Source organism: Urocitellus parryii, chromosome 2 (genome assembly GCF_045843805.1).
Source record: "Urocitellus parryii isolate mUroPar1 chromosome 2, mUroPar1.hap1, whole genome shotgun sequence".
Taxonomy (NCBI): domain Eukaryota; kingdom Metazoa; phylum Chordata; class Mammalia; order Rodentia; family Sciuridae; genus Urocitellus; species Urocitellus parryii.
The window spans coordinates 3,861,065-3,880,504 of NC_135532.1; the positions used below are offsets into that span (position 1 = coordinate 3,861,065).

Sequence of the window (19,440 nt, forward strand, 5' to 3'; positions counted from 1 at the left end):
ACGCCATGGAGGGTCTGAGCTCATCTAACCAACCACTGGCCACAGCAAAGTCGTAGGACACAAGATACTCGGAAATCAAAGATACCCTAGATAGCAGCAACCAAGTTTGGGGAAATTATTTTTTTTAATTAAAATGACACAAGTTTTTTGAAATATTTAGTAAAAAGTCTGACAAAAAAATGTAAGACTCACATTCTAAAAATCAACAAAACACTGGTGAGACAAAATTTTTGAAGACCTAAACAAATGGAAACATGGAGTGTATTCTTGGGTTCAAGGCACAATATCATTAACAAAGCCTCCCCATGCTGATCCATAAATTTGACTCAAATGCAAGGAAAATTCTTGCAGGTGTTTCTATAGGAATTGAAAATGTGAATCTAAAATTTATAAGTTAATGCAAAGGACCAAGGATCGCCACCAAATCTTAGAAAAGTTATTGCATCAAAGCTACCTAACTTCAAGAGCTCCATTGACACTAATCGACCAACAAGCATTCCAAAAGCCTGCAGAGAAAATTCAGGGGAGAAGAAGTATTCTTTCTGCAAACTCTGCTGAGACAACTGGGCATCCCTGCAAGGAAAGGTCTTCTGTACACCGTGCATCACAGGCAAAATGCACCCTTAATGCAAAGGAGTGGAAAATGGGAAGGACAGAATTATAACAGGGATTAGGAGACGTCCTTGTGAGGACACACGTGGTCCTCGGTTCCCGGACAGCCTCGAGAGTGTTCAGGAAGTCGGATGCGACTCCATGGCCTCAGGGCCACAGGAGTGGTGGCCTGGCCACTGCTGGATGCCAGGAAGCCCTCAGGGCAAAGGCAGACACACGCAGCAGCTTCACGGAAGAGCTCCCGGCTGAGGCATGTGCATCCGACACTCTAAGCCCCGTGTGTCAAGAGCACAGGCCTCACTAACATCAGGAGCCTGGCAGCGTGAGCTGTGAGCCTACTCACCATGGCTTCAGGCTTGGGAACAGGGACAGAGAAGGTGAGGACCAGAACAGGAAGGCGCAGCAAACTGGCTTCATCATGTGGCACCCAGAACCAACCTATTCTGTGAAATCCCTCTGCAAGTGATTCTTTTTTACTCTCTGGATCTTTCTGATCACACCTGCACAATCCTCCATCTGACCTGTCCAGCTACCCTTGTCCTCTGCCCCAGGAATCCACATGATAACCGAGGTGTGGATTTTCAGTATCTTTCACCAAAAAAAGTTAACAAGATGCAAGGCTGAAAGGGATATCAGCCTTCTGGAGTGAAGTGACGTTTAGATTCACATTTCAGAGGATTATGAATGATAATTTGACAGCAATAAATACCTTCTAATCACACCTGTCTGAAGACATGAAGAGAGCTGAACATCCCTGCTACAATGTTCTTACAATATTATGGTTAGATGGGGAATCTAATTCTCCCTACAGAGGATTTCCTTCAAGCTAGCAAATCTTACCGGTTCAGGCTCCTCTTCTTGGTATCAACCAATTTCTGGTGACACCTTACAGCACTGAGAAAATGAAGGAGCCCGCACTCCTGTCATGCTCAGCAGAACTGAGACAATACTTCTTTCTGCCTGCAGCATGAAGCATGTCTCCATGCTCACCTGAACCACCCTCTTCCTTTCAAAATACCAAGAAAAGCTCAGAAGATAATCTGTTAGATCTATTGCAAAATGAAAAAGTGGGGCTTCTTATTAATAATTTCAGGACAGTGAGTGACAAGACAACAAATCATGAAAACTCGGTGTCCTTCTAGCATGACCCTGTGGCTCCATGGACCACACATCCCAGAACCAGATCCACGGTCCTAACAGCACCCTGTGACTCTATGGATGACCCAACCCTGACCAGGCCTGCTGTCCTACACCACACATCCCTGAACCAGGCTGCTGTCCTACAGGACTCTGTGGCTCTGCACACAGTCACCTGAACCAGGCTGCTGTCCCACAGGACCCTGGGACTCTGCACCACATGCGTCTGAACCAGGCTGTGGTCCCGCAGGACCCTGTGGCTCTGAACACAGTCACCTGAACCAGGCTGCTGCCCTACGGGTCCCTGTGGCTCTCTGCACCACACACCCTGAACCAGGCTGCTGTCCTGCAGGACCCTGTGGCTCTGCACCACACACTCTGAACCAGGCTGCTGTCCTGCAGGACCCTGTGGCTCTGCACACAGTCACCTGAACCAGGCTGCTGCCCTGCAGGACCCTGTGGCTCTGCACCACACACTCTGAACCAGGCTGCTGCCCTGTAGGACCCCTTGGCTCTGCACACAGTCTCCTGAACCAGGCTGCTGTCCTACAAGTCCCTGTGGCTCTGCACCACATGCCCTGAACCAGGCTGCTGTCCTACAGGATCCTGTGGCTCTTCACCACACTCCCTGAACCAGGCTGCTGCCCTGTAGGACCCTGGGAGTCTGCACACAGTCTCCTGAACCAGGCTGCTGTCCTACAGGACCCTGGGACTCTGCACCACATGCCCTGAACCAGGCCGCTGTCCTGTAGGACCCTGGGACTCTGCACCACATGCCCTGAACCAGGCCGCTGACCTGTAGGACCCTGGGACTCTGTACCACATGCCCTGAATCAGGCTGCTGTCCTATAGGACCCTGGGACTCTGCACCACATGCCCTGAATCAGGCCGCTGACCTGTAGGACCCTGGGACTCTGTACCACATGCCCTGAACCTGGCTGCTGCCCTACAGGACCCTGTGTACCCTATTCCCTCTGGGACCCTATGCTCTCTGTACTCTATGTCCCTGAATCATACCACTGTCCTGCAGGACACGGTGGCTCTCTGCACTGCACACTCTGAACCAGGCTGCTGTCTTGCAGGGCCCTGTGGCTCTGCACCACATGCCCTGAACCAGGCCGCTGCCCTGTAGAACCCTGTGGCTCTGCACACAGACACCTGAACCAGGCTGCTGTCCTGCAGGACCCTGTGGCTCTGCACACAGACACCTGAACTGGGCTGCCATCCTACAGGACCCTGTGGCTCTGTACACAGACACCTGAACCGGGCTGCTGTCACCTCCCACACACTGTACACGTGGCAGCCACTTGTACCACACCCAGCCTGCCCTGCGTTGCCAATCTCCCAGGTTCCCTCTGTGCAGAGAACACTACTCTTCTTTCTTCTGGAACACAATTCATTTTAAATCATCTCTCCTTATCCAGAATTGAGAAGGGCACCCTAAGGAAATAACCTAATGCCTGGGTCCTCCTCGAGTGTAAGCAAAATGTTCTCACATTATTCCCCCCCTGGGCCCTCCAAAGCTTCTATATCGTCTGAACCTACTGTCGATCCTTCCAGAATCACTGTTCATCATGTGGGCTTCTTTCTCAGCCTTGCCCTGTCCTCATGAGCCTCCTATGCTTCCATCCGGTCACTTCCTCCTTCCTGGGAGACTTGGGGACATGGCAACTGCCTCCTCTCGGATCTGAACATCACCTACTGATATGACCCACAGCCCTGGAAAACTCACCCTGCAGGAGTTGCAGGTGTCTCCCTTTGTACCTGCTGGTCCTTACCTGCCCCTCTGCACTTGCCACCCTCAAAATCAGCTCCCCTCTGAAATACTGAGTTCTAACACCCCAGTGTATGGCCCAATATCCCATTCTTCACCCACCACAGAAGAGGACAGCAGGGTGGCCAGCTCCTCCCCCAGGGGCAGTGGAGGCCGGGTGGGAGCAGCCCTGGAACCTCACTGGGTGTGCTCTGCGCTGCCTTCTGACCCCCTCCCTGTCTCTGCACAAAGATAATGGCTCTCAATGTGCAAGGCCAGCACCATCCCCAGGACCAACTCAGCTGAAAGGACGGAAAATTATAGTGACAAAGGTGATTTTAAAGTTGAGACACGTCTTTTCCCTCCGTCCGCCAGAGGGCTGTTTTGAATGTCTTAGTTCTTTAGTTCACTAACAAGCCTGTCATGGGGAATCCTGAAATCTTTCAGAAAATTAAAAAAAAAATTAACAAAAATATTTACAGTTCACATATTAAAATTCATGTTCACACATGAAAGTTATATTTTGCCAATTTTTTTAAAATGAGTCTTGGATCTACCATAACATCAACCTCCTCGACGTCTACCCGTTTCCTTTTCCCTGAGAACTTTCCCTTCTCCGCATTGATCCCAGAGCCGCCACGGCACAGGAGAGAGAAACACGGTACTGGACAATGTCCAGTTCACTCCAGGGGTTGTGCGTTGAGTGAGTCAGGGGCGGGTGCAGCTCTAGTACCCAACAAGCAGCCAGGTGTCTTGGAACCTTCTGGTGGCCACTGGTGGACAGGGTGATATAGCGGCAGAGTCTATTTGAATCAGCTGTGGTTACAGGTTCTCAGTAGCTCAAAAAAGTTGCAGAGAGAGAGAGAGAGAGAGAGAGAAAGAAACAGTAGCCAAATTCATTTGATCTGTTGCTATTTCCCATACTTTTGCCACCACTCTGTAATCTGCACAGGCTCCTTTGCATTCCACATCACTAGCAGCGGCCACCTCTGTCACTTCTTCTTATGAAAACATGTCCACTTCTCTGCCACTATATCACACCAGGGGATCATTATGTGAAGTGAAATAAGCACAGAAAGACAAACCACAGGATCACGCTTGGAAGTGGCATGGAACACCGTTCATCTCGGAAGCTGAGCTGGAATAGTGGTTCCCAGAGACGGGGGTGGGGGGTGTCAATCAACGAGTGTGATGTTATTATTTGGAAGGAGGAATAGGTGTGGGTGTTCCTTGGCACAGCAGGGAAGATAATTATCAATAATGCATTATGTATCTCCAAGGACTTAGAGCAATTTGAATGTGTTCACCATAAAATCGACAGGAATCTAAGGTGACAAAATTATTTTCAAAGAAGAAATAAATGATGGCATTAAACTGCCATTGAATGCACTTATCACTTTTGCTTCTTGCATGTCTTTTCTCTAGCAAAACTATCCTCCAAACTCTCCTCCCATGGACAAACTATTCAGAATGCTCCAAGTTGATTATATTTATTACTTCCACAGACGTTCCAAATAGCCAGAGGTTCCAGGCAACTCAAGCAGAGTCTAATTAAGAACTAGCTCATCACTCAAAAGACTCCGATGTCCTTCTAATGCATGTCCAGGAATTTATAGCCCTGACAAGTCTGGTACCCTGCCACATGGATGGAAACGCTCCCCCGTCAGCACGGAGTTCGTCTCTAGTGGTCGAGATGGTAGCAGGTCCCACTTCTCCAGGCACTGTGTTTGACAGTGTGTCTGCAGAGGTAGACAACACAGGGGCACCCTTCATAAACGGACAGTGCCCTCAAGAAGAGCTCTGCCTGGGGTGTAGGGCACATGTAGCTGCGGTGCTCTGCAGGGGGTGTGTCCCAAGGGTTATGTATGGAGTTGTGGTCCACAGCACAGGGGTGTTGAGGGGGTGACCCTTCAGAGACAGGGCCTAGTGGGAAGTGGTCAGAGCACCTGGAGCAGTGCCCTCAGTAAGGACTGAAAGGGTCACAGTGGACCCCAGGAAGTCCACAAGAGTGATTTGTAGGACAGCCCCACCCCTTCCCACTCTCCAGCCTCTGGTCTTTCCTCTTATGCACACCTGCCATGATGCCATCCACCCAATGGGACAGCTAAAGAGGCCACCCCTGAGCTGAACTGGGGGCTCACTCATCTCAGACTTTCAGCTTCCAGAAGTGTAGGCTAAGTAAACCTGATTTGCACATGGTCTAGCTTTGGGCACTTTGCTCTGGAGTCAGAAAGCACATCCAACACTCTGTGTATCACTGTGGACAGTGGGAGCCGATGGGAATTGATCAAGCAGAGAAACAAAGAAAAGCTTGAAGAAGAGTCTTGACTGCTCTCACCATTAAGAAGTGTTCAGCCAATGGACACATCTAGCTGAGTCAAACACACACGCTGCGAACATGATGGAAACATCAAGGTCCTCCACTAGTGTGTATAGTTTCTATGTTTTATGTATCAGTTAAAAAGCAAACTGAACTCTAACTTAAAAGATCAACTTCACTGAAGACGAATTTACATGAGATTAAATGGATGGTCATGTACCCATACAGCTTTAAAGGATCAGAGGCCTTGAGTCATGTGGGGCTGCAGAATGGAGGTTCCCACCATCATCAGTTAAAGCCCATCCCGGGGGCCCACCCTGGGCCCAGTGCCTAGCTCAGCCAGAGGCTGGCAGGTGGCACCTGTGAGCCCACAGCTGGCACGGGACCTGCAGTGAAGGGTGATGGGGAAGTCAGCCGGCTGCTGGGCCAAGACAGTGGAGCACCCCACAGCAGGGGAATAAAGGAACAGTAGAGAGAAACAGAAACAGCATTTGTGGAATGGCAGGTGTCCTGGTACCGTGAGGGAGTCAGACATCCTCAGAGCTGTTCAGGAAGGCTTCTGAGCCAGGGCGTGGGACCGATGCTACAGGGAAACTGTCCTGGTGTGGCACTCCAGTTTCTCCTACACGAGGCTCTGCCCCGCGCTTCAAAGCCTGCCACGTCCAAGTTCTTGAAGGTGGCCAGAGTCCTACAGGAAGTTTGTGGAAAATGCCTGGCTTATCTGCCTTCAGACTGCCAAGAAAGGGTCCCGGTTCTTAATGAGATGGGTTGCCTTGTTGCAGAGAGATAAAAGCAAAACAAGATCAAAACAAAGCTGAAAGCCACCTAGTTCAGAAGGCCTTCTCTTGTCATCTGAGGGTTACAAATCCACCGAGCAGTGTATTCCCTCAGAAAGGCTCAACTCCTGTAGTTTCTGGCTAGCTGTCCAAAAATCATTGCAATTTGCTCTTCTGTTGCCCTTTTGCTCCCAAGTTAGGCTCACAGGTTGTCATGAAAAATAGGCCCAAAGTGCAGTTCTGAGTCTCACCCAGGATTCAGTGGGATGCTGGGCTGATCTAAAATCCTGGAGTGTGCACTTGACAATTATGGATGCTCGGGTTCTCCGAGAGCAAATGATGCTGGATTATAAAAAGCCAAGACTGTTTAGGAACGTGCGTCTTAAATCACTTCCCAGGGACAAGGTGAAGAGTCCCTTTCTCTCTCCATGAGCACCTGCCCTCACTTGCTCTAGTAGACATCAGGCTGCCCCCTCCTTCTGAGGTTGGCCTTTCTCCTCCCTCTGCCCCTTCCCCTGCCCCTCAGCTTCCTGCAGCACAGGCTGTGTGACTCCCTCTACCAGAGCCGGGGAAAGCTGCAGGACAGCTCCAGGAGAGGGCACATTCTCATTGCTATGCGGGAAATCCCTGCTTGAATTTACCCTTGCAGATTTTGCCCTTTTCCTTTTGGAACAGCAAAGCAAAGCACAATATTTTCTGCTCAATTCTGAGCAGAAAAGCTGTTGCACCACCTCTGCTGCAGGAAGCTCCTACTTGTCTCTGCTTCTCACAACAGCAGACTTGACAGAAACTCAGAGAAGCCCAAAGAGCAGCCCACTGCAGAGCCACAGATTTTCTTTTCAGAAGAGCAAAGTTACTAAAGTACTTAACATTTAAACATCTAATCAAAACAGCCTTATTTATTAGTTTGTTATGATGTGAAACATACTTATTTGAAATGCTTAAGCAATATGTAACAGGAAACACTAAAAATGGAAAGATCTCATTTCTTCCCCATCCAAGTTACTTTCAAAAACTTTTCTTTCCTTCAGGTATTTTCTGTGCTAGGTAAAGGATTATCTATCTGCCCTACCTACCTCCTATCATCTATGTATAACCTGACTATCTGTAGTAGCTGTCTGATTGTGCTGCAAGCACTATTTTTATATTCTTTAGCCTGTTTTGGCATGTACTGATATCTTGGACTTTTTTTTAATCTACTATAGCTCCATATTTTTAGCATCTGCAGAAATTCCACTGTTTAAATGCCATGTTTTTGTAAAAGTAGAATTCACTCAGTAGAAGAAAGGGCATTTCTTATTTCTAAAGCATTTCACTTGGGCTCAGCTGTGGTCTGACCTGCACAGTACAGACTGAAAAGCTCTGCATGTCGTTCTCACGGTTCAGTTATTAAACACAATGACACAGAACTCTGGACAACTGAGCCAAACCTATGTAATTCTGTTCCCAAGGACATAACTTCTCAGCAAGGGTTAAATCTAAGATTTCTTCCCTGTGGTCCTCCTGGGATGCACCTCCTGGGGGCAGATGCTGTTCTGCTGGCCATTATCCCCCCTGAGCGAGCATATAGTGCTTGATCCTGTCCTATGTGTTGCATGAGTTAATCATGCTGGGTAAACAGACTGAGCCAAGGGTATTTGCAGAAAATGTGTTAACGAGAAGTTTAAGTAAAGATACTACTTGACTAAAAATGTGAAAATCTGCTTCTCAAATATCAAAATTGGATCCTATGGGGATTTTTAATTCCCAAAATAAAAGGTTTTCTGGCACTTCTAAGAGAATGTCTTACAAAAATCCATACCTAGACTACGGTGTTGGCTGAATGCTACTGGAGGGTCCCGGGAACCTCCTCATTCCCGCAGCTGGGCCAGCCCCGGGCACCCTGCTGCCTCCACTGCAGGGCAGCGATGGAAGCCATGTAATTAGGGCCTCAGTGCAGGATGCCCACGGGGTGGGGCCCAGCCAGTCCCCCACGCTTGACACTGCAGACGGCTAAATTGCCTTCCTCAGCCCCACGGCTTTCTGAAACCTGTAATTTTGTCTCTCTGGCAACCTGCAATTGTTCATTTGTCTTTATTTGCTCAGTCACCCCAGGAGGAGGCTCTAGCCCCAGCCCCTGCTCCCTCAGCAGCCACCTCTAGGCCCTCACGGGGTCCTTTTTTGTCCTGGTCTCATGCCAGCCCAGCCGCAGCAGCCTTGGGTGCTTCCACCTCCCCCTGTTTTCTTCTGGCCCTGCTGTTTCTGAATCTCTGTGCTCCCTCTACCTGGGCCTAAGGTGACCAGAGCAGGCTCACATCCTGGGCCTTCTCTAATCAGTGGCTCCCCTCGGACTGCAAGGCCACCCACCACATGATGGAACCAAGCATCTAAGACAGCCGGCTGCAGTGTCTGAGTTGCCGTCTGGGAGAGAGCAAGGCACCAAACCCTCAGGAGGAAGCCCCGGGGCAGGACTGTGGAGAGGCAGGGCTCCTGTGCTGTGGGACTGGATAAAGGGCCCCTCCCTGCACCCCGGATCATTCTCTCTGGTCCGCTGTCATCCACGAGTGAGGTTCTGTCTCCCTCAGATAACCAACCTCAGTATGAGCACACAACGCGTGTCTGGAACCTTCTCAGCCCTAGTCTACACAAGCCTCAGGTTAATCTGTCAGACAGTCACATTAGTCAGCCATCCACCATCACGATCCCCCTCCAACCTGCCGGGCCAGGTGTGCTCTGGGGGTCACAGAGCTGATGGTCCTCGCTGCCACTGAGCCGACTCCAGTGAGCACAGCAGCGGCAGGCCCCTGTGCCATGAAGGTAAAGAATGACAATAAAGGGATGCAGTGGCCTTGCCCGTGAAGGGCTCCTGCAGGGTGCCGTGCCCTGTGGGCAAGCCAGGGTGGCCACTGGAGAGGGGCTGGAGCAGAACCCACAGCAAGCGTGCACCTGGGCCCTGGTAACTGCAGGTCACACAGAGGAGGACCAGGGCCTCTGGGCTGAGCAGCAGCAAGTGGCCAGGGTGGGCAGAGCAGGGAGCAGGGGCCTTGAAGGAGGGTCCCGCAGCTGAGGGCCAGGACGCGGCCACAGGCTGGACTTGGGGTTTTACTGAGTGAGAAGGGAGGTTCCTGGGGCATTTGGGAGAAAAAGTGACGACCCAGCTGCCATGTGGGGCTGGGAGTCCAGGGAGGGCAAGATGGGAGGCCAGCGAGGAAGTGGATGCCCCAGGGAAGAGACCGTGGTTCAGCATGGTGGCTGCCAGGCAGAGAGGTGGCGGCTTTCTGGCTTTCCAAAATTGAAGAAAAAGCTGATGATGTGCTGATTCCTAGGACAGAGGTTTGTCCACTACAGAGAACTCAGAACCCTTCAACACTCAGGGGCGAAGAAGTAGCCCTGGCCCCTGTCCCTCCTCATCTCCCCTCCCCGTCACTCACCCACAGACAGCACTTCCCTGGTCACATCAGAGTGACCTCTCCAGGCTCATTCCTGGAAAAGACCCACCTCCCCCTGGAGAAGCAAACCCGTGAGGACTGGACCTGGTGCCAGCACCCGGGGATGCTGGCCGTGGGGCCCCTTACCTGCAGAAGGCTCTGGAGAGAGTGGGGAGCTTAGGGCTGCTGAGGACCAGCGGGGGGATCTAGGGAGGCAGCGCTCCCCGCGAGCACCAGGAAGGCAGTGCGCGGTGCAGAGTCTCAGACCAGGGCACTTCAGGGAAGCAAGGGTCCCCTGCCCGCCTCCCTGGGTCTCCTTCCAGAGCTGGTGAGAGGCCACCCGCCCTCTCTGCAAAGCGCCTCCTGTCCACCTTCTGACTGCTGGCTTTCCACAATCAGCTGCTTTCCAGATTTCATGCACCTTCGGTAGGAGTCTGTCTCCTTCCAGCAGTTTTCCCCACTGACGGCTGCAAATTAGAATCACCTGGAGACTGAAACTCCCAGGGGTCAGCTACAGCCCAGAAAAGCCAAGTGGGGGTCTCTGGACATCAGGGGGACTCTGCAGTGCAGTAGAGGCCAGCAGCCTGTGGGGACGGAGCCCGTGGCTGGGGGAGGCAGGACCCCCTCTATCACAGTCGCTAGAACCGGAAGAAATGCTTTTGTCTTGGTAGATAACCCTAAATTAGAATTTTTCCTAATGTTTTCTTGGTATTTCCGACTATCTTCAAAGTTATCTTCAAATAAGTCCTAAATGTCCCTGAATCAAGTAATTGTTGATTTTTTTTTCTTAATTTTTGGGGCCTAAGTCAGCAAAAACTCTCCTGCCTGTGAACCTGATAACATTTATAATAATAACATTTATTCATGCATGCAGTTACTGTTTATTTACTTAATCATCCCCTCTCTCATTTGTGAAGGCATATAAGGGGGGTTCTATTCACTGCTATGAGCCAGATGATGAGCAGAGGGAGTGCAATGTCCTCAGGGCAATAAGGGACAGTAGTAGAAGAAAATACAGGGCAAGTATCCCCGACGGCCCAACCAACGCAGGACCGCTTCCCTGGTTCCCTGAACACCACTTAATTTTGAAAACATTTCCCTTTGGGCAGATGCTGTCTGACTAATCTGTTAAAGATTATTTACAGACTTTGAGCAGAAATCATAAGTGCAGCTCCTTATCCAGCCTGTCGATTGGAAGCACATCCTTCTCCTCAACACCATCTGTCAGAGAGATGTGCATCCGTGCCTCGGCCCTCGAGTCAGGCTTCTTCTCCAGGGTCACCCACCTCCCCCTGACCGCCGCGGTTCTTACCAGATGGAGCAAGGACCCTCCTGAGGAGACGAGAGTGTGCGGATCTGCCCCCTCCTTCAGGAGCCGGAGCACTGAAAGAACGAGAGAGGAGAATGGAGTTGTAGCAAATCTCTTCCACACCCCGACCACGAACTGCAGCGTTTCATTAACACCCGAGACCACAGCAGCTGAGCCAGGGGAGAAGCACGGATCACCACCAGCTTCCATTTCGTTCAGTTACGACTGGTGGATTTCTCCTCCCAGCCAAACATCGGCCTCCTCTTGGCCAGGCCCTCCTCATGGTCATGCAAAGGAACAAGGGTGGCCATATCTTCACAGCTGGGTACTAAAGTGTCCACTCGCACTTCTTTAGTATAACAAAAATAAATAACAGCCACGACTTCACTGGGCTTAGGTGCTGTGAGGACGGCTGAGGCCTGAGCCTAAGCCACCCCATTTTAAAACTCCGGTTTGAAACCTGCAGTCTCACCAGGCTCACCTAGGAGCCCTCCAAGGGGCCCTCAGGCACCAGCAAGTCACTCCCCACCCTGGTGAGCTCAGAGTGAAGTCTCAGGCTGTTCTCACCCAACAAGAGGGAAAGCTGAGGGGTCAGGGTGGAGACCCACAGGCCAGAAGTTTCAACCCCTGGGTAAATGATGTCACTGAGAAATGTGTGGCAGCTGACGGGATTGAAAGGGGGGTCAAAAGCCCCAAATTTAGTGTAAATAATAGAGCAAATGAACAGACTTTCAGCCAGTCATACTGATGCCCTCAGCTGAGAGCCTGACGAGGACCTGGACTGACGTCCCAACACTTTCATCCTTTGCTGACCCTCTGCATCTTCCTCACCGCTCACAGCCACATCTTGACCCTGGAGAAGTCACAACTTCTCCCTCCGACAGTCTCCTCAGCCAGCCGTCAGCTCCACCCCAGGAGAAGCCTGCCTTGGTTCCTGACCTGGTCACTGTGGTCTGAGTGAGCGTGCACCTGCTGGACTTAAAGACTAAGGCTGGAGACTTTTGAACTGGCACTTGAACTTAGGGAATGTCTGTCATTAACCTGTCATGATTTAGTGTATTTGCAGTGCTTAGAATTAATCAATCTTGACATGTCTGCTATGAATTGATGATGTCTATTGCAGTGCTTAGCATTAAGGATGGTCGTTTTCTTGATGAAGAACCTATAGAGTGAAACCGTATTGAGTGATTTGAGTGAATAAAGTATTAAAAGGGGCAAAAGCACTTGGGCCTTCTTTATGTTTCCCCCTCTACTGCTACGTCTGACCTTTTGTCCACCGTGACAGATGGACATTAGGCCACTGTGCTTGCTGATCTTGTCAGGGCCTCTTGGTTGGAAACAATCAGAGCTGACATTCTGCACCTTGAACGTCCACTTGGGTCAACAGGGCACGTCTCTGCCAATGTCACAAAGCACTGTGGGAGAAAGCCACAGAGATCCCAACAGTGACGTTGCGGACCTCAAAGCACACACCAGGTACCAGAATGAGCTCAGCTGAAAGGAGGCCTCAGTTCCATCTGAAGGCAAAGGTGAACTCATGAGCATGGGGCTACCACTGGGCGGTGAGACTGACAGAGCTGCCTCCTCTGCTCCACACGATGGTGCTCAGAGACAGCTCAGTGGAGAGGTCCCCAAGGTGTATGCTAGTTCCCATGGTTCATATCATAGTCTTAATGAGATTGCATTAATATTAATACATTTTTCACAAAAGTACATTTAAACCAAAAGTTACTCTTTTTATAAGAGAAATGTACAAAACAGCTCAAGGTCACCACAAGGTCATCGCTCACTGAGGGATCCTGTCTTTCTACAACCATTCTCCATAACCTGGAGTGACCTCAGGGCCCCTTCTTGTCTATTCCTCTGGCTCCCTGTCTTCTGGACCTTTCCTACCATCTTGCCCAACTCCACCTGACCCCCAGGAAGGCCTGGGTCAGAACGGCTATCCCACAGCCCCTCCTCACCAAGGAGGCTAGGCTCCCTGATGCCATGTGCAGCAGGGTGAGGAGGCAGGCTGGGCTCCAGATTGCCCACCCCCACTGGAGGTAGCCTGGTGAGAGCAGCCACCACCCCACAAACAGCCCAAAGTGTGCCTAAAGCCTTTCCTTAGGTCGGAGCACCCTCAGTCCAAAGCTTGCTGGCCTTCTTGTTCTGTGGCCAAAACCAAAGCTTTGTGCCTCCTTCTCGGATCATACGAGCTGCCCACTCCAGTCCTCTCCCAGAGAGCCGTTCCTAAACCCAATCAGGCCTGTCCCCACCCTGGTATCAAGCGATGCTGCTCTTTCTTCAGGCAAGGATTTGTTTCTGTGACCAACACTCTATCGACATTGAGTAGTTTAATTCAGAGTATTGCTCAAAGGAGGCCAACGTGCAGGACAGGCTTCCACCTGCCATTGAGTGGCATGTCCCTGCCCCACTAGGTTTTCATGTACCCAAGAGTAAGGAGGAGAGTTGGGGGCCAGGCCTGGCCTCTGGGGCTCCACTGTGCTCCAGGGACACCCTGCTTGTGGCAGGAGACGCGCTGTCACTCTCCCTTTGTAGCCTCTCTCCAGATAAACCACAGGGACAGAATCAGACAACGCCTTGCTCCCTCCTACACTTGACCCGGATGCTCATCACCCCACACAAAACCACAGAAACTCCACTGCTCACGTTGGCCAAAGGCTTCCTCAGAAGGTAAAAAGCACTTTTAACCCAGTGTTTATTCTTTTAGCAAATGAAGACTTTTCTCCTGAACCCCTGTTTTCACAGTGCCTTGCCCCTTGTGGAGCACTTGCACAAATGTGGAGTGAGGAAGATCACAGACTGCAATCAGTGAAACGCAGTCCTCGAGGCGAGGTCCACTGTGCAGGCACGTGTACATCACACACCCCAGGGACCAGGGATTTGTTCTTAGGTCTGGGATAGACAGACGCCTGGGAAAACCACCAGGAAGCTACTGAACTGTATGCCTCAGTTTTCTCCCTGCAAAACCGGGGACAGTCATGGACTCCACATCCTGGGGTTCCTGTGGGGAGTCAGCCAGCCAGCCATGGAGACGGCCCAGCATGCCTCCCGGCGCTCAGCCAGGATCTCTGGATGATTTCAACTAGTAAAATCACTGGAGGCGATGGTACTCCACAGCAGCCCGTCACAGAATCCACATTCAAGGTGTGCTCCAAGGTTTCCCAAACCCTGCATTATTAAGTGTTGCATTCAAGTGTAGAATATAAACAATACAAATTCAGCACTATTCACTTGAAGGACAGGGGACAATCCATCAAACAGCAAACAGGGTATGGAGGGGGAATGTTCATGGTCAAAGAGAACACCAAGCCTGCGGGAAGGGAACACCCTTCACCTTGTTTTCAATACCATCTACTGCATTGTGAGTTCATTGATTTTTTTCTTTAAAGAGAGAGAGAGAGAGAGAGAGAGAGAGAGAGAGAGAGAGAGAGAGAATTTTTTAAATATTTGTTTTTTAGTTTTCGGCAGACACAACATCTTTATTTTTATGTGGTGCTGAGGATCGAACCCAGTGCCACGCGCATGCCAGGCGAGCACACTACCACTTGAGCCACATCCCCAGCCCTTAACTGATTTTTAATACAGGAATTTTTAACTGGTTTACAACTGACTCATAAAAATCCCTGAGAGTTTAATAATAGGCTCCTGTGAGCGGATAGTAAGCAGATGGAGACAGAGGAGGAAGGAGACACAGGAAGGGGAAGACTGAGAAAACCACTCCTGCCCTGCAGATGTGAGTGAGCAAGCTTGGTGCCCTCCATAGTCAGACCCCCATGAGGGGGCCAGGGGCCAGGGTAGGGGGCATTTTGCTTTTCCCAGAAAGGACGAGTCTCTGATGGGGCAGTTTCCATTATCAGACTGAACAATTAGAACCACAGACTGGATATGAACTGGTTTCCCCTCTACCCCAGGTGAGACTCTAGAATAAGATGAAGTCAGCTATTGGCAAAATCAGGACAGCATGTTCTCATACACCTATGCCAGTACCAACCGAATCCTGACTCCGTTAAACACAGAGCATGGGGACATCACTACATGTTAAGACAGATGAAGAAATGTCACTCGTATAAAAATTAGTTTATAGCATGCACTTCTGAAAAAGAATGGGACCATCTTCTGAAACCAGCATACTGAACACTCTTCTAGGTACCTAAGAGTCCAGCACTGTCCCTGGCACTTCATAAAACATGCTTCCATGCTCTCCAATCCTACTTGTTTTCCAGTAAGGAAACAGAGGCTCTGGTGGAGGATGTGTGCCTGGGACTACAGGTGGGGCAGGTGGATGCAGAGCTCAGGTATAGCCTCCCAACTCCAAGGACTGAGGTCTTAACCCAAAACGGCACTGGGACAATGGAATCTCAAAATCACAACAGGAAACACCAAATTAATGCCTCAAAGTTGCTAATTTGTGGGAAACTTCCCAAATTTAGATTAAAATACTTTCTTCAAAAAGACAGCTGTTTGTAGTATGGATTCGGTAACATGGTTCCAATTACCTGTAGAGGACACAGGCCTCAGCTCTCTCTCTAGAGCTTTCTTTTTTCTCTGACTTAATCCGACCTTTTTTTCTTCTAATTTGTTATGTATGACAGCAGAATGCATTACAATTCATATCACACATATAGAGCACGATTTTTCATGTGTCTGGTTGTTCACTAAGTAGAGTCACACCATTTGTGTCTTCACTGCTGTACTTAGGGTAATGATGTCCATCACTTTCCACTGTCTTTCCTACCCCCATGTCCCCTCCCTTCTCCTTCCTCCCTTCTGCCCTATCTAGAGATAGTCTAACCCTCCCACACTCCCCCTGCAACCTCATTATGAATCAGCAAACTTATATCAGAGAAAACATTCGGCATTTGGTTTTTGGTTTTTTCACTTAGTATTATATTCACCAACTCCATCCATTTACCTGAAAATGCCATGATTTTATTCACTTATTTCTGAATAATATTCCATTATGTATATATACCACATTTTTTTAATTCTTTCATCTACTGAAGGGCATCTAGGTTGGTTCCACAGTTTAGCTACTGTGAATTGTGCTGCTGTAAACATCGATGTGGCTGTGTCCCTGTAGTATGCTGTGTTTAAATCCTTTGGGTATAGACCGAGGTGAGGAATAGCTGGGTCACATGGTGGTTCCATTCCCAGTTTTCCAAGGAATCTCCATACTGCTTACCATATTGGCTGCACCAATTTCCAGTCCCACTAGCACTATGCAACAAAATGAAATTAAACCCCTATCTCTCACCATGCACAAAACTCAACTCAAAGTGGATCAAGGACCTAGGAATTAAACCAGAGACACTGTGTCTATTAGAAGAAAAAGTAGGCCCTAATCTCTATCATGTTGGATTAGGCCCCAGCTTCCTTAATAAAACTCCTATAGCACAAGAATTAAAATCAAGAATCGATGAATAGAATGGATTCAAACTAAAAACTTCTCAGCAAAAGAAACAATCAATGAGGTAAATAGAGAGCCTACATTTTGGGAACAAAGTTTTACCACATGAACATCAGATAGAGCACTAATCTCTAGGATATATAAAGAACTCAAAAATCTTAACACCAAAAAACCGAATAACCCAATCAATAAATGGGCCAAGGAACAGACACTTCTCAGAAGATGATACACAATCAATCAACAAATATATTAAAAAATGTTCAACATTTCTAGCTATTAGAGAAATGCAAATCAAAATACTCTCTAGAGCTTTCATTAGGTGTAAACCACTGTGTAGCTCTCCATACTGACTGTCACACAGTATCACTTTGATAATGGCTCATACCTTCCCAGGATGCTACATTTAAAATCAGGAGCAAAGAAAATACTTAAAGAAATAATAAATACATGGAGAAGAAATCAAAACCGAACTATAGAGCTCACAAATGGACAAATCTCATTTAAAGAGTAGATAAGTAAATGAGGAAACGGGACCAAATTAAACATTAGACATACATCAAAAGGGCAGGTATTAATAAACATCTCTCTACAATAACACTGAATGTAAATGGTCTCATTCTCCAAATAAAAGGCATAGGCTGGCAGAATGGATTAAAAAATAAGACACTACCACATGTTGTTTGCAAGAGACTCATCCTATAAGCAAAGACAGTCATAGGCCGAAAGTGAAAGTATGGAAACTGATATACCATGCAAACGGAGTCTGGACCAAGCAGGAGTCGCTATGTGACATCATTAATCAGAAGAGACAAAAACAGTCACTTCATACTGGAAAAGTGAATCATCCAACAAGAAGATTTAGCCATAGTATTTATGCCCCAAATATCAGCGTTCCAAGTTACATTAAACAGACACGACTTGACATAAAGACTCAAAATATACTACAGTACAATACTACTGGTGATTTCTACATGTCTCACCAATAGATATAACATTCAGACATAAACTCAGTAAATACTCTTTAGACCTCAAAAAATATAAATCAAATGAACTTGTTACATATCTACAGAATACTTCATCAAACAACAACCAGATTCACTTTTTTTCTTACCTGCTCATGTAACGTTATCCAAAATAGATCATATTTTAGACCACAAAGCAACTCTTAGCAAATACAAAAAATAAATATAGATCTTTGCATATTATCTAATCAAATGAAATTAGAAATGAACACACAGAAAAAACTACAGAAACTATATAAACACATGGAGATTGAATAATCCACTTTTGAATGATGAATGGACAGTAGTAGAAATCAGGATAGAAATTTAAAAATTGACTCAAGCAAGAATAGTGATACAACCCACCAGAACCTCTGGGTCACTATAAAATCAGTTTTTAAAGGAGAGTTTATAGCTAGGAGTGCCTATGTACAAAGATCAGAAAAAATCCCAGAAAAACAACCTAATGATTATTTTCTCAAGAGTGTTAAAAAACAAGAACAAACCCATGCCAAAACTGTTGAAAGAAAAGAAAGAAAATCAGAGCCCAAGTCAGAGAAATAGAAAATTAAACAATACAAAGAATCAATGAAACAGTTGGTTCTGTGAAAAGATAACCAAGATCGATAAACTCCTAGCCAAACTAATCAAATAACAAAGAGAGAAAACTTAAATTTCTAAAATTAAAGGATTACTTTGCTATCACTCACATCACAGAAATCCAGTGGATCACTAGGGACTCTTTTGAAATCTTATACTCCAATAAATTAAAACCTAGAAGAGATGTGCACATTCCTAGACACATATCACCTGCCAAACTGAATCAAAAGGACACAGAAATCTAAATAGTTCAGTTCCTTGCCCATTTATTAACTGGTTTATTTGGGGGTCTGGGCATTCAGTTTTTTGTGTTCTGTATGTATCTTCAACATTAATCCCCTGTGTAAGGTGGCAAAACTCTCCTCCCTTTCTGCAGGCTCTCTTTTCAACCCCTGGTGTCCTTTGCTTTTCAGAAGCTTTTTAATTTGATGCCATCCCATTTATGGATTCTTGATTTTCTTTCTTGCCTTTAGGATTCTTGTTAAGGAAGTTGATATCTGTGCCCCTATGTTGGAGCATTGAGCATTGAACAATCTCAATTGTTCAATTCTGGCAGAGATTCTGGCCTAATACTATGGTCTTTGATCGACTTTGAATTGACTTTGGGTCAGAGACAGGGCTCAAGTGTCATTCTTCTACATATGAATTTCAAGTGCTCTTTACACTATTAATTAAAAAGGCTATCTTTTCTCCAATATCTGTTTTGGTGACTTTGATGAGTGCTGGATGACTTCATCTGTGTGGGTTTGTCTCTTTCTACTCCTCTGTTTCATTGGCCCTCAGATTTGCTTTGGTGCCAATGCCATGATGTCTCTCTGCCTACAGCTTTCTACTTCGCCTGGAGACCAGGTATTGTGATGCCTCTCACAGTGATCTTCTTGGTCAGGATGACTTTGGCTATCCAGGTCTCTTATTCCTCCAAATGAATTTTAGAACAGATTTTTTTTCTAGTTCTATGAAAAATGTCCCTGGTATTTTGATATGGATTGCACTGAACATGTGTGATATTTTTGGTACTGTGGACATTTTGACAATATTAATTCTGCTTATCCAAGCACATGAGAGGTCTTTCCATCCTCCAAGGCCTTCTGCAATGTCTTTCTCCAGTGTCC

At 47.8% G+C, this 19,440-nt stretch overlaps 1 protein-coding gene across 1 annotated transcript in view; it reads right to left on the bottom strand.

Annotated features, from left to right (window-relative positions):
- The window catches only part of Myo16 (myosin XVI), a 394,733-nt gene that overhangs the window by 326,076 nt on the left and 49,217 nt on the right, over positions 1-19,440 (bottom strand). The window contains exon 2 of the mRNA XM_026399873.2: positions 11,318-11,388. Coding sequence (XP_026255658.2) covers positions 11,318-11,388 — 71 coding nt within the window. The remainder of the gene's footprint in view (positions 1-11,317; positions 11,389-19,440) is intronic.